This window comes from Acartia tonsa, chromosome 11 (genome assembly GCF_053477335.1).
Source record: "Acartia tonsa isolate MP-2025a chromosome 11, ASM5347733v1, whole genome shotgun sequence".
Lineage (NCBI taxonomy): Eukaryota > Metazoa > Arthropoda > Copepoda > Calanoida > Acartiidae > Acartia > Acartia tonsa.
This window is the reverse complement of record NC_137270.1, coordinates 9622053-9637914: the sequence shown is the minus strand read 5'-3', so window position 1 is coordinate 9637914 and position 15862 is coordinate 9622053. Positions and strand designations below refer to the sequence as shown.

At 32.2% G+C, this 15862-nt stretch overlaps 1 protein-coding gene across 1 annotated transcript in view; it reads left to right on the top strand.

The window, feature by feature from the left end:
* The first annotated feature begins 933 nt into the window (after positions 1-933).
* Positions 934-15862, top strand: part of LOC145332529 (uncharacterized) — a 32752-nt gene continuing 17823 nt past the window's right edge. The window contains exons 1-14 of the mRNA XM_080177529.1: positions 934-1063; positions 2608-2651; positions 6212-6280; positions 7874-7931; positions 8263-8305; positions 11611-11655; positions 11731-11776; positions 12625-12684; positions 13011-13118; positions 13530-13584; positions 14288-14331; positions 14726-14806; positions 15240-15295; positions 15446-15530. Of these exons, the coding sequence (XP_080033655.1) occupies positions 967-1063; positions 2608-2651; positions 6212-6280; positions 7874-7931; positions 8263-8305; positions 11611-11655; positions 11731-11776; positions 12625-12684; positions 13011-13118; positions 13530-13584; positions 14288-14331; positions 14726-14806; positions 15240-15295; positions 15446-15530 (891 nt within the window). The 5' untranslated portion in view covers positions 934-966. The remainder of the gene's footprint in view (positions 1064-2607; positions 2652-6211; positions 6281-7873; positions 7932-8262; positions 8306-11610; positions 11656-11730; positions 11777-12624; positions 12685-13010; positions 13119-13529; positions 13585-14287; positions 14332-14725; positions 14807-15239; positions 15296-15445; positions 15531-15862) is intronic.

Sequence of the window (15862 nt, the reverse complement as noted above, 5' to 3'; positions counted from 1 at the left end):
TAGGTACGATTTAGAAAGCGTAGCAACTCTATAATCATTACCAAAATGTCCGTACGTCCATTTTAAATAAGTTGATTTTTTTTACTTTTTAAATAGCTTTTTTTCGTTAATTGCCTATGTTAGAATTGTCCTATCGATTTCAAATTTTGCATGGTGATTCCTGTAACAGTTAGGTACGAGTTACAAAGCGTAGCAACTCTATAATCATTACCAGAATGTCCGTACGTCCATTTTAAACATGTTGATTTTTTTACATTTTAAACAACAAATTTGTATGTGACCTAATTATCCGATTGGTCTGATTTTTGGTATACTGATTCCTGGGACAACAAAATACAATATTATAAGCAAAGCAACTCTATAATCAAGTCCTAAAAATGTAAGTATGTCCATAATCATTATCTTGTATCAAGCAGTTTTTCAACAAATTTATTTACAATTTTGCTTTGACTCTTAAACATTCGCATTCTGATTATTCAGTTCTGACATTATACAAGTGTTAATGTCCGTTTGTCCTACCGTTTCAGAGCTTCGCTTTTATGGATGTTGTCATCCTTGTTAATACAAGAATGTATAATATATGATTTACAATTATTTGGAGAATGCTATATAAGTTTTTTTTAAGTAATCTAGTTGTACATGTGCGACTGCTAAGATCTTGAAAACGACTGAACTAATCGTTCCTTAATAACCAGGGAAGTTTATTTCCAGTTTAGGCTAGGTTTTAGGCTGTTTGGAAAACAATAATAATTCGCATAGATTGAGCTTAAGATCTCACTAACCGCTTGTTAAATTCGACTCTCAAATTTAGGAAATATTCCTACTAGTCATATCGTTTTAAGCTATTTTCCCTGGGAAATTACCTCTAGTTTAACCTTGACATTGTAATAAGATTAAAATGTTTTAATAAAGTTTGTCTAAAATATGTTACTACACTACTCTACATATTTACAGTCAGAGTTCAAAATGAAATATGTGAAATATTTGCTCAAATATTTGGTATGGATGTTGAACTTCATTGCTAGCGTCAACTCCGCATTCTCAAGTGGAAGGATCAAAGAAGGTAAGTGATTCACTCAAAAAAGGCTGAAAAATTAAACACCAACTAGAAAATTGCATGTTAGAAAATTGACCATGCTATACTCAAAAATTGCAACTCTAAAATATTAGCTAAAAACTTTTGATTTCAATGTTGAACTTCATTGCAAGCGTTAACTCCTCATTCTCAAGTGGAAGAATCAAAGAAGGTAAGTGATTTACTCAAAAACGGCTCAAAGATTAAATGCTAACTAGAAAAGCAACCATGATATACTCAAGAATTGCAATTTAAAATATTAGCTAAAATATAGCATCAACTCCAAATTCTCAAGTGGAAGGATCAAAGAAGGTAAGTGATTTACTCAAAAAAGGCTGAAAAATTAAACACCAACTAGAAAATTGCATGTTAGAAAAGTGACCATGGTATACTCAAAAATTGCAACTCTAAAATATTAGCTAAAAACTTTTGATTTGAATGTTAAACTTCATTGCTAGCATCAATTTCGCATTCTCAAGTGGAAGGATCAAAGAAGGTAAGTGATTCACTCAAAAACGGCTAAAAGATTAAATGCTCACTAGAAAAGCGACCATGATATACTCAAGAATTGCAATTTAAAATATTAGCTAAAAATATTTGGTTTGGATGTTGGACTCCATTTATAGCGTCAATTCTGTATTTTCAAGTGAAAGGATCAAAGAAGGTAAGTGATTCACTCAAAAAAAAAGGCTCAAAATTAAATGCTCACTAGAATCTTGCATGGCAGAAAAGCAATGATGTAAGAATCGCAACTCTGAATTATTAGCTAGAAACTCCACATTCTTAGGATCAAAAAAAGTAAGCGATAAATTAAGGGTTGTCAAAGATAAAAGCACTCGGTTGTGAGAAATGTGAACAAGCTAGACCTAGGAATTATGATAACAAAATATTAGCCTAAATCCTTATACAAAAATAACAGGATGAATGTATATCTCTCTGTTTGTAATAAGATAATGCTAACCAATAAACTGATTTGGCACTCCTTTACAGTGAAGCTTCTTAATCTTATAGATCCAGGGGAGATTTATAGCTATTTTGGGGAAGGTACCTCTAAACTCCCAAGAGAAATCGCTTCTGAAATGTACCAAAAATGTATCAAGTGTCGAAATTTATTTCAGGTTTAGCCTTTTACCCCCGGCGTTATTTGAGTTATACCTTATATAGAATATACTGCATCAATTTGAATATCATAAAGTTGAAAATAATTAGATCTCACAAGTGTTTTATTGCGGAGGCCAATGGGCAGCCAAGAATATAAATAGAAAAAAGATTTCACAGTAGCGAACCTACTCTAAAAGTTACATTTACTGGATGGTAGTTCTATTTTTGTATCCTTTTACTATAAAGTAGTAAGTTGTGTGTTTGTCAAGTAAGCTTTTAATTATTAACAGCTGGAACTATTTATCTAGTCGTTTAGCACTGTTCCAAGGCAAGTTTTACGCTATTTACTTGTTTAATGCTTTGAACATAATCGTGTTAGTTTGACAATTGTATTATCTTCAAGTAATTGGATTAAAATAATTTAATTTAAGGAATTTACGAGTACTCAAGTCTAAATGGTTGGATGACTCCAAAAGTAAGTACAATTATTTGGAGCGAAGCTTTTCTATAAGACTGTATGTGTGTCTGTTTGTCTAATGACGTATGGCTATTGATTAATAAACAGCACAAATGGACAGTTATTCTTTGACATATTTAAAGTAAAGTTACTTATACAAATTAAACTACTTTACTCAATCGTTTCACACGGTAAAAACTAATTAAAATGTTACAAAACTTAAAAGATATAAAAAGTATGAGATTTTCCTAAGAAAAGTTAAATTAAGTGTATGAAGTGTTTTGAAAAGGTCGTATAATCAGGGAGAGGGATATAATATAATTTTGTTATTATAAACAGAGAAGCTACTATATAACTAATGGTTGTACTGATCATTTGTCTGACGGTCAAGACTAGATGTTATAGAAAATTGGCTTTTTAACGGATTTTGAAAATTGAGAGGGTTTAATTGAAAATGTAAAATTTTATGTTTGTTTTCAGGGAAGTCTATTTTAGGGGGAAATAAAAGCTTAGGCGTCATTAGGTTCTTTATTGACAAATACCAACTACGCCCCGAGAATCTAGGGGCTATATATTCAAAATAAAACAGCCTAAAGCCATCCCAGGATCTTTGTATACCTTTCCTAAACGGAGAACTTACTCATCAATGCCATGAGTTTGATTAATATTGTCGTTACTTATATAGCCAAAATTAAGTTGGTCATGAAAACATCCTTAAAAATGACAGTCCCCCAATCATTTCAGATGTTATTGAAATCTTAAGCTAAAGAAAAAAAACATTTTACTACTTTATATATTAGGATACTACTTAAAAATAACAAAAATACTTTATGGCCTACATTTTCTAATATTTACTTGTAACATTAAAATAGATGTTTTCAAAATGTTTTACGCTATAAAAAAAGGTTGGGTATAGTCCTTTCCACGACATATCTCCATAAGGAGCGATTCTTCGTATTTTTCACAGTAGCTTTTCTCCTATTTCTAGCCCCTGCGGGGGGCTCTAACCCTGCGGGGCCATTTACCTAACCCTGTGGGGCAATCACCTAACACAATATAACCTAACCTAACCTAAAATAACCTATAAAAAGCCATTTTAAAATTACGAAGAATCGCTCCTTATGGAGATATGTCGTGGAAAGGACTATACCCAAAAGGTTTATAGTTCCTTTCGTGGCAACGTCTCTTTGTTGTTGTCGTAGTCTAGTGTTTGACGCATCTATTGTTTGTCTGTCTAGCATTTGACGCATTTACTGTTTATCTGTCTAGCGTTTGTCGCATCTACTGTTTGACGTATCTAGTGTTTGAAGTAGTACCGTTTTTATATTTCTAGACCCTGCGGCGGGGCGCTAACCCTGAGAGGAAATCACTAAACTTAACATAACTTAACCTAACCTGAAATAACTAGTAATCAAAGCTTCTGTGGAAATTCGACGAAACGCCTCTTAAGAGGCGTTGCCACGAAAGGGACTATACCCAAAAAAACAAGTATATATAATATATCCTTATTCCTGATTAATAGTATGGAGTGGCTTATAGTTACATATCAACATTAATTACATTTTCTAGCAGGGAGGGAAAGGATATTGGTAGTTAAAATAATCTACAACCCTTTTTTTCCCTATGTAATATTTACCTTGATTTTTAGAGAATTTCAACCCTGATCTTTAAGTAAACACAGATATATAAAGGGATAAGACAATGGATGATGGTTTGATACATATCCACAATAAGGATAAATAAAATTGCCCCATCTGTTTATCATTATTATTGGTGTAAGGGTTTTGATACTTATACCAACTATCAAAATCTTCCCAAAACTCTGAAATTAACGAATGAGAGAGCGTGTTTTTAAAACTTTGGTTTCAAATTTTAAACATAAGCTTTTCTAACAAGTCTGTATGACCTACTGAAATTATATGAAAATTTGCCGCCGTTTTCCCGCCGATCGCCGCCGCCGAAATTTAAATTTTGAGATTTCTAATCTAAAGTTTACATACAGATGAGCCTATTTCTTATTTATTTTCTGTTTGTATATGTAGGGAGGGAGGGGACAATGGGCTGTTTAATATAATAGTCCCCAAATTCACAAAATAGCGTTTTCTCATTTGTAGGCATAAAAATTTGTGGGACTTTTATTGAATTTTGATTGGTTGGTTTATTAGTTGAGTGTCCAACGTTTCAATCATCCCCCAATATAAAGGTAAAATGGCTTATGAGAGCCTAGACATTTAGGGATAATCTTTATTAAAAAGTTTTCTTTACTTTTAGTTTAATTAAATATGTGTTGGAAATAAGTAGAAAAATAAATTACTTTTATATTTTAAAAAATTGTTATTTTTTTATAGACCTAGTATCTTTTGGGCTTAAAAAACCAAACTTCGCATAATTTCGCATAAACAGGGTAAAGTTCTCTGATATTGTACATACATCTAATATCACAATGTAAGAGGATTTGCTTGGACTTTTTTGGTCTTAAAAGATCTGGAACCAAACGTAAAATTTTCATTAGAAGAAAATTGTCTATTTTACAGAAATCGGGTATGCTAAGAAAACCATCTACAATTACAACAAAAAATGGAGATTTGACTTCTTTTAAAGGCTAAACGTATAAATTATTACACACTGATTCCAAAAATGTATAATACTTAAAAATAGCTTTAAAAATAAAGGGTCCACGATGATTTGAAATGTAGTTTAGTTGACCTTAAAAATAGTTGTTTACAATGATGAAAAGGAACTTAATTCCATACCTCTGGTATAATTACACATAAAATTATTATTTTTCATAGTAAAAGCTAATCCTTTCGGCTATATTTCCAAAAACTTGTGTGTATTACTAATCAATTGTTTAAAATTGTATTTTCCAAAATGTAAAAAACGATTTTTTGTCACTCGCTGGAACATAGTGCTTTGAATGCAGAGTCCTTAAATGCTAGAAGCACATTCGCTAGTTCAATTAAAATATCTTAGAAGACATCCTAATATTTTGCTGACAAAATCAAATTACTTTTTGCACAACTATTAAAAAGAAATAAATTGAGAAAGGCAGAAACACATTATATTATTGTATATTGTATTGTCGATAACAGATAGAGAAGGAAGAAATAAAACAATAGATTTATTATTTTAGATAGCCAATCAGAAACAATAATTCGTTCAACATAAAAGCGAGTTTTTAGCAGAAGAAGATTTGTGTTTACTGTTATTCACATATGATTCAATCTCAAAATAGGAGCATTTTTTGGCCTTTTTTGAGCAAAATGTGTACATTGTCTAACTAATTACTAGGACGGATTGTTCTTACACTGTGTTACCATTGGTCCAAGTAAGGAATTGAAGTAAATTAAAACAGGGGGGGGGGGGGGTTCTCATATACCTGACCCTTGCGAGGGAAGGACCCTAATACTAAGGGGCCAATACCTGCAGTGCCTTAAGCCTGCGGAGGTACATAATAACCAATATATCCTGACTTTACTGACCTAGATTTATTAACAAACCAACTAAAAGCTCCTCCGTCTTCGTATTTTTCAATTATTTAAAAAATAAGTGTTTTTTTAATTTTTTTCTTATTTTAGGAAGGAGCAGAGCTATGTGAAAGTGACTTACAATGTGCTGGCTTTACATTCAAAGGAGTTCTTATAGAGGTTAATTTTCATATGCGAAGCTACTCTACAAGTATGACGTTTAGTCCGTTTGTCTTATGAATATGTGTTGACTTGAGTTTCTTATGCAAAAAGTATAAAAACAAGGATGACAACATCCATAAAAGCGAAGCACTGAAACGGTAGGACAAACGGACATTAACACTTGTATAGTATCTGAACTGAAAAATCGGAACATAATGTATAAATGTCGAATCAAAATTGTAGGTAAATTTGTTGAAAAACTGCCTAAAAACAGGATAATGTTTATGGACATACTTACATTTTTGGACTTGATTATAGAGTTGCTTCGCTTATAATATTGTTCTTTGTTGTCCCAGGAATCAATATACCAAAAATCAGATCAAACGGATAATTAAAACACTTGAAAATTTGTTGTTAAAAAAGTAGAAAAATCAACATGTTTAAAACGTACGGACATTCTGGTAATGATTATAGAGTTGCTACGCTTTCTAAATCGTACCCAACTACTACAGGAATCATCATGCAAAGTTTGAAATCGATAGAACAATTCTAACATGCCTAAATTTACGAATAAAAGCTATCTATCTCGGACGGACGTACGGACGGACGGACCGACCCTAATTATAGAAAAGCTTCGCTTTTAAAAATAAAATGTTTTAAACAACATTAAATTTGCCCCTTAAATGAACCAATCCTTTTTTAAATTTCCATCATATAAATGGATGTCTTTTTATAGGAAGACAATTGATTGGTTCGTACCTATCCTATGGCTAACCAATGCGGGGGCTTTAACCCTGCGGGACTACCAATAAAACAATAAAACTGGCCTAAATCAACAAACAAATAAGCGAAACCTACACCTCCCTCCTTCTTATTTATGCTTAACAAGGCATTTTGAGCGAAAGATAAAAGACAAAACAAGGATGACAACATCCATAAAAGCGAAGCACTGAAACGGTAGGACAAACGGACATTAACACTTGTATAGTGTCTGAACTGAATAATTAGAATATAAAAGTATCAAAAGAGTCGAAGCAAAGTTTAAGTAAATTTGTTGGAAAATCGCTTGATATAGGATAATGTTTATGGACATACTTACATTTTTAGGACTTGATTATAGAGTTGATTCGCTTATACTATTGTTCTTTTGTTCTTTGTTGTCCCAGGAATTTATATACCAAAAATCAGATCAAACGGATAATTAGATCACATAAAAATTTGTTGTTAAAAAAGTAGAAAAATCAACATGTTTAAAATGGACGTACGGACATTCTGGTGATGATTATAGAGTTGCTACGGTTTTTAAATCGTACCTAACTACTATAGGAATCATCATGCAAAATTTGAAATCGATAGGACAATTCTAACATGCCTAAATTAACTAATAAAAGCTATCTATCTCGGACGGACGTACGGACCGACGTACGGACGGACGTACGGACGGACGTACAGACGGACGGACGTACGGACCGACCCTAATTATAGAAAAGCTTCGCTTTTAAAAAGATTCTATGTGACGATTAGTTTTCTATAACCTTAGCATACATACAATCAACCCATGGGATAGGAGTATTTTTATAATTTTAAATAAATTAATTTATATTATTTTAGGATGTTGAATTTGAATTATACTTTTTCCACTATGTTGAAACAATTTGGTTACCAAAAAGTAAGTTGAATTGTATTAATAACACTTTGATGTGACTTTGAAGCTTTGAATCTCCGTGGTTTAAAGTATATACTTTTTATGGGAGGGGGGGGGGCGTCAAATTTCTAATACAATCCCATAAAATCCGTAAGAAACCGTCATAAATCAATGCTATCGAAACTTGAATTTTAATGATGAGAGGAATGAATATTTTCATTACAAAGCTATTGTTATTAGAAAATTTAACCTTAAACTGAAAGAACTAGCTTTGAATGATATTTTTTGACCGTCAGAATAGACAAATGAAACAAAACTAATTAATTGTTATTAGTTTGAAAATGTATAATTTCAGACAATATTGAGTTTTGGGATTGGACATCATACGTAGTTTCTAGGTAAGCTTTTGCATCATATCCTAATAAATAAATTAGTACGATTTTTTGTCTATAGCGAAGGATCTTGCTAACCGCTGAACCAATATAGTTCATCTTTACAGTGAATCTTCTTATAGGACCAGGGAAGGTTTTCAACTATATTGGGTGAGGTTATCTCCACACTCCATTAAAAAATGATCCCCCCGCCCCCCCCCTAAAAAATAAAACTTCCTTTTCTTTTTAAAACTCAAAATGAAAATGGTTGCGCTTTAACTCCCCCCCCCCCCCCCCCACCTTATGTACCCCAAAAGGCTTCTAGTTTATCAAAGCGTAATACATATCCTAGTTGTCCACGCATATAAATCATTACAGATTATTGAATGAATGCTAATTCGTGCTTATTCCTCAGGGAGGGAAGGGACAACAGACTTTAAATTAAACTGGTACCCAAAGTTTTATGACCGTTCAATCTTATTTGTGAACTATAAAGCTTATAATTGGTTGGTTTCAAAATATTAGTGTCCATCCAAACTTTTCAACCAATAATTTTTATCTGCAAAGAGGGTATCAAATTTTTAGTATTCAAAAAAAGCCTCATCAAAACATACTTTTCCACAAAGTCAAAATAAATAGTAGTCAATAAATGGATTATGAAAATATCTTGCTGATAATATGCCAGCCATGTCATATACCAAGAAGACGCAGACCACTGAAATCGACAAAATACTGCCAGTTTTAATAGGGTTCTCTTAACTGGTTGAGTTGACATATTCTCAAAACTAGCCTAGATACTGTCAATTTTTGACATTTTTACACAATTTGATTTTTTTAAAATCTTAAAAAATAAGACGACCTACATTTTTGTGAAGACTTGTCATTTAAATTGAAATCCTTACTTACATTTTCCATAAATGTAATAAAATTGGATTTTTGTTTTAGTGACATCACGACAGACAGAATTAATTGTGTTGAAGGAATGCTACATAATATAAAATTGAAAAAGAATACTCACCATTTAAACTTACCTAACTCACTTACAAAGTTGAAAATAAATTTCAGAGCAAATTTCAATACAAATAGATTTTCAGAGTAGATGATTAATTCTAGATATTAGCCAATGATTATGACATGTAGCGGCCCTAAAATAAAAATTTACTACAGTATTTGCATCCTTACCTCCTTTTATTCTGCGCACCCCTTTAGGCCCACGAAGAGTCCCACGGAGAAAGATTGGTTGGTAAAGTTATAAGTTTCCTGAAGCAAAATATCCTATAGATTTTAACAGGGTTTTATTAACTACCTTCGAGCATGACTACATGATAACATTTAATGTTTGGTACAAGTATAAGAATACGGATATCCATCATATTTAGGAATGGGACATTTAGGGTAGGGGTACGAAACCTTCATAATTGGTTTGGCTCCTATAACACCCCCCCCCCCCCTCAAAAAAAAATAAAATAACCGCGTCGGAAATATAAACACAGCTGAGTCCCTACAAAAAGAAAAGAAAGCAATTTTCTAGCAGACGATAAGGGTCTCCACCACTTGGGCCATGTAGTTATCTGGATTATTAATCTGTACATATACATTTTTTAATATAGTGAAAACTAATCGCTATTTCTCTTAATAACACTCTTTTTAAGGGGGCAATAACTTTAAAGAACCATATAATACATTACTACATGTAGTACTCTAAGCCAAGCTCTCTAATTTTTCGACTCTAACTTTTTTAACTGGATAAAATATTGATTTACAATAAAATGTTAAATTTATCCATTACTTGCAATTTCAAAACTTTTGACAGAGAAAAAAAACTTTGTTTTGGAATTTAATTGTTTAAAAGTATGTATTGGAACTTTTGATATTTTAAGTAGCAAAGCCACTTTACAAGGATAATTTGTCTTTTAGTTTTGCCAGGGAAATTAGAGGTAGGGCAATGGACATTAAATTTGTGATCAACCTCAATTACGATAAGCAATTTAGCACAGATGTAGTTTAAAATTATTGGTGGAAAAGTTTGGACACTGGTAGTTATTACTACTCAATCACACACAGACATCATGTTACTTTTTAGGATAAATAAGTTCAAAGATGTAGAAGCAAAGATTTCTTTAAAATAAATATTTTTTGTCAAGTAAAATCCTTAGGGAGGGGAGGGAGGATACTTTTTAGAGTTGAATAAACTACAAAGGTTGGAAACCGCCTTTTTAATTTTTGTTATTAAAAAAATTTTTGAAGTATAGCTAATCAGTAATTCAAAATGTTCGTCTGTTTATGTTTTACAAGAATTATTATGTATAGTCCCTTTCGTGGCAACGCTCCTTAAGGGGCGATTCTTCGGGTTTTTTTCACAGTAGCTTTTCTTCTATTTCTAGCTCCTGCGCGGGGGGCTCTAACCCAGCGGGGTCAATTTCCTAACCCTGTGGGGCAATCACCTAACCCAATATAACCTAACCTATCAAAAGCCATTTTAAAAATACGACGAATCGCCCCTTAAGGTGCGTTGCCACGAAAGGGACTGTTCCCGAATTATTTGAAGTATGTAGATGCTATTTTTTGTGAAGATCCTTTCCACCTACTAAAGTAATCACTATTATTAATTAGTTTTAATCATATTAAGATGATATCATGAAAGAATAATGTAGATAATGTTCGCTCATTATATACTTTCTGATCCTTGTTTTACGTTTCTATAGGTTGATTGTCTTTTAGTATATTAGATTGGACTATCTATATAAATGTCAAATCGTTATTATAATAATTTCAAATAAATAGGACAGTTCCATGATTTCATAAAGATATTTTGCGGCTGCGGCTGCCAAACCTAAGTATAACTAAGGTGGCTAAGTTGAGGCCAATTTAGACGATAAAAACTTTAACAAACTTTGAGTTTACTATGGGAGGGAAAGTTTTCTGCAGAAAAAAATATAGATGTGGTGGATAGGAAAATATCGGCTACTGGCAAAATTAATGAAAAACAGAATATACTTCAAAAACCATTATTTAATGACAATGGGCAATTGATATACATCCCCAGTGATAATACACAAAATTACCCCTTCAGTAAGTTACAACTAGTGGTTGAAACGTTTTAACACTCAACTAAATCAACCAACCAATTAAAGTCCCCAAAGTTGTTAAGCCAACGAATAACCGAAACGTTATTATAAAACATCGGGGACTAGTGTATTCAATAGACCAATAATCCCTTTCTAGGAAACTTTACACTTCATCCGAAAATCTTTGTCTTCCTTTTTCGTCAACTTGTTTTTAGAAAACATATCCCCTATCTGAAATTGTATAAAAATATTTATGTTATCAAGGGACTTTATCCTGTTGGATCAAAGTGGTTTCTCCTTCCTGGACAGGTATAGATAGAGAGATGGATAGATAGATAAATAGACAAGTTAATAAACAGATTGAATTATTTTTTTTATTTTAAGTAGTGAAAAAAGAAGAAAATTGATGCTTGGATTTGATATAATGAAGGTAACAAGTAGATAATATGTCTTTCTTAATAATTGTTAATCACACACTGCCCCTCAACAAAGTTAAAAATAAATAGTATGTCTTTCATTGGAGGGTTTTTCCATATTAGGTGCCCTTTTCATTTATTTGTAATTTTAAAAATATTTTTTAAAAACTGCTTAAAAATGTTTTCCATCTAATAATTAATTTTTTAAAATAAGGATTTCTAGTAAAAAATATAATAAACGAATCTGAACACAGTAAAAGTGTCGGACTGATTATGACGTAAAAACAAATTTGCCAATGTGAGGCCATTATTGACCAATGGTAAAATTTATAGTGGCCTCTCATTGGCTATTTTTTTACGTCATAATCAGTCCGACACTTTTACTGTGTTCAACGAATCTCTATAAACAAGTCTTAAAATGTAAAAATGTTCATAAAAAGCATCTTGCATTTAATTACTTGGGTATAGTCCCTTTCGTGGCAACGCCCCTAAAGGGGCGTTTCTTCGTATTTTCTCAGAAGCTTTTCTCCTATTTCTAGCCTCTATGGGGGGTTCTAACAATGCAGGGCCAATTGCCTGACCCTGCGGGGCAATCACATAACCCAATATAACCTTACCTTATCTAAAATAACCAATCAAAACCCATTTGGAAAATACGACGAATCGCCCCTTAAGAGGTGTTGCTACGAAAGGGACAATACCCAATTACTTTTTGTGATATTTTTACATGCATTATTTATGAAGAATTCTATGTATTGTTGAATATTGAATGCGTCGTTTCATTATATCTGCTTAATCGTTTGTTTGTCTGGTTTGTTTGGTTCCGTGTCCATGGATATTGTTATCCTTGTATTATTATAAGAATCCAGAAGAAGCAGAACGAACATGTAGAAATCTTGATAATTGTGTTGCATTTTTGCAGGTAAATCTTTTCATTACGTCCATAAGCATAGTAAAAACAGACTGGTAAAATTGAATAGTTAAACTTTTTTTACTGCAAGGCCTTTTAATAGAGCAACTACACTATAGCAAGAATGACAACTTCAATAAAAATCGAAGCCAAAAAAAAACAATGATTCTATTTCAAATAGATCACATAGTTTAGCTGTGTATCTTGAATAGTAGCCGAAAAATCCATGTTTCCCGCATTAAGTTTGGACATTAAGTCCTACAGAGTAGCTTCGCTATTAATTAAGGAGTTAAGAGCTGGGCTATCTTTTATTTATGACATGATTGTACTTGTTATAGAACAATGGAAGTTTAGAAGTAGAAGTTCTATCTTTCATTGAAATGGATAATATTGTTGAAGATTTAAATAGTACCATTCTCATAACCCTGACTGCTCAAACAAATCAGGTAAGAGATTTTTAGTAGCGAAGCTACTCTATAATTCCAAATGCCTGTCCGTCTGTTCATTGCTTAACTTTAAAGTGGAAATTATGTTTACTTGGCTGCTATACAAGATTGTAGCGAGACAAAGTGTCTCTAAAATCAGCCATATGACGTCACAAAAATGAAGGATTATCCATCACTTTTTTGTGGTTTTCTTTCCAACTTCTCCTCTCATCTCCCTCATTTCTAAGACGTCACCTGGCTGATTTTTGAGACACTTTGTCCCGCTTCTGAGGGGTTAGTGTTTCTGTCTACAATTTTCTGCAAGGGGCCCTAAGCCCACGGGGCCTATACCTGCGGTGTTCCAACCCTGCAGAGATACCCTATTCCAAATGTAACCAAACCTAAGGTAAAACTAGCGAAATTTATTTTTAGATAGATGACAAGGACAATTTATCTGAACTAGACAGATGTTGTAGAGAGAGTCGAGGTGAGTATATTTACAAAGCTCCTCATCAAGTCATTTTTGGTGTAAAAAGTCACAAAAATAGAAAATTTGTGTTTACGGGGCATTACAAATAATCCGACGGCCTAAGTAAATTTAGAATGATTAGTGATTTGTTAACAAAATTTTCACACAATGATCAGCCGTCTAGCTCTCTTTAAATCTCATTTTCCGATTGTGTTACGTTTGGACTAACTAATAAAGAAAATTATTTACAAGATTGTCTACTAAAAAATAAGTAAAGTGTGTTACGTTATTATATGTTTCATTATTATTTGGCCACAACAAGGCAAATTTGGGTGTTACCTTTTATGTGCACAGATACCATAAAATCAACAGAAAAAAACACTTATTTTTACTTTTCTGTCATTTTTAGCCAATTTAACAGAATCAAACTTTAAAATGACATAAAAGTAAAAATTAGTATTTTTTCTGTTGATTTTATGGTATCTGTGCACATAAAAGGTAACACCCAAATTTGCCTTTTTTTAGTATTTTCATCAATTTTCCTTCAAATATAAAGATATCTTAAAACTGATTGATTGGGCTTGTAAAGGAACTATTTGAGTATCTTCGGTCGAAAAAGGTCTGATTTGTGAGCATTTTTGACCAAGTTGTGGCCAAATAATAATAAAACATAAAAAAGGTAAAACACTTTATAAGCATAAAACTAAACAATATTTTTTAGACGTAACAGATATTCATATATCACAAGAAAAAATTAATGATCAGGTTTCTTTCTGGTTATTAGAACAGCTACTAAATATATAGGATATGTCTATATGTCTGTTAATCTCACTTATAGATCTGATTCAGTTATTAGTTTTGCTATTTGTGCCATAACATCGACTTATCTACTTTAGCACAAAATACAAATTCCTATTTGGTTGTGTGGCCTTTGTCTTTAAGTCCTAAATGTTCATAGTATTGAGCCATACCCACTAATCTTGCTTTTAGTGCCATAAATCATAAGACATTTTTGAAGAATTATTTATGTTTTTAGGAATTAGAATTCATAAACGCATAAGTTAAAGTTATTCTTTAATAGATATAACAAACATTTTTCATGATCAAATTATTTACTGTTATACAAGAAAGTTGAAAATAAAAAAATTGAATACTTTAGATAACTCGAATTGATTGTAGCATCTCAAAAGACGACTTTTTAGAGAATTATGTTAGGGGAAGAGTTCCTGTTATATTACAGGTCTAATTATAAACTACATCTATTCTTTAATTGTGGTATGTCATATCGACTGTCTGACCTTAAACTACTACATCTAGCTGTATAAAATATTAAATCAAAACCATAAAAAGGGGCATGAGCTATTTGTAACTCTCCCCACAGGGAAGGGAACCCAGTCCCGATTTTGTATTGGATCTTTGAAATCAGTTAACAGCGTCGGAAAACACAGCCAAGTTCCTACAAAAGAACAACTCTGTGATTTAGTGAGGGTAGTTAGTTGTTATATTTTTATTTTAAAGATTTTCTTTATTTATACTTTCTAACTAATGCTCTATCTTATGTTATGCCCAAGAAAACTTTTGTTAGATCTTGATTGGAAGTGTCCAAACTTATCTAAAGAAGATCTTTTATACCTTAAGATTTCTGGCTAAAAACAGCTGGATAATATATTTAGAATTGTTTAAATGCAGAATGGTTTCCAGATCCATCATTACCTGTTGATCTACAAAAGTAAGTATTATGTCTATTATTCTTTTTAAAATCTTCATATTTTAACCAATCATTTATGTATAGAAAAAGACATAGAACTCTATTAAACAAAAATTCACATGAATAATTTGTAAGATTTTTATATTAATAAATTCAACTTATTTTTTTTAGATTTGCCGGTCTTAATTTTGATGGAATTTTGGAAAGATTGTTTAATAAGGGAAACAATACCTCTACTCTTATTGCCAGACCAAAGGTATTAACTATGATACACTAAAGGATCTTGCTAATTGATGAGCCAATATGGTTCTCTGTGTTGGAATGATTTTCTTGTATTCCCTGGCAAGTTCGAACCCATTAATTCCCTTTTCCTTATACCAGAGAATGAGTGTGTTACGCGGCATTCCTAACTATCTCCGCGCTTCGCTTGTAAACAAACAAAGGCGCGCACATTTTTTCCTTGTTGATTCCCATGTGAAGAGCTACGTGAATAAAAATAATGTATTGGATGGATATACATGCGCTCTAATCCGTGGAAGATCTCAAATAAGCCTTCCTGCTTAGTTTGACATCATAATGTGGTAAGAA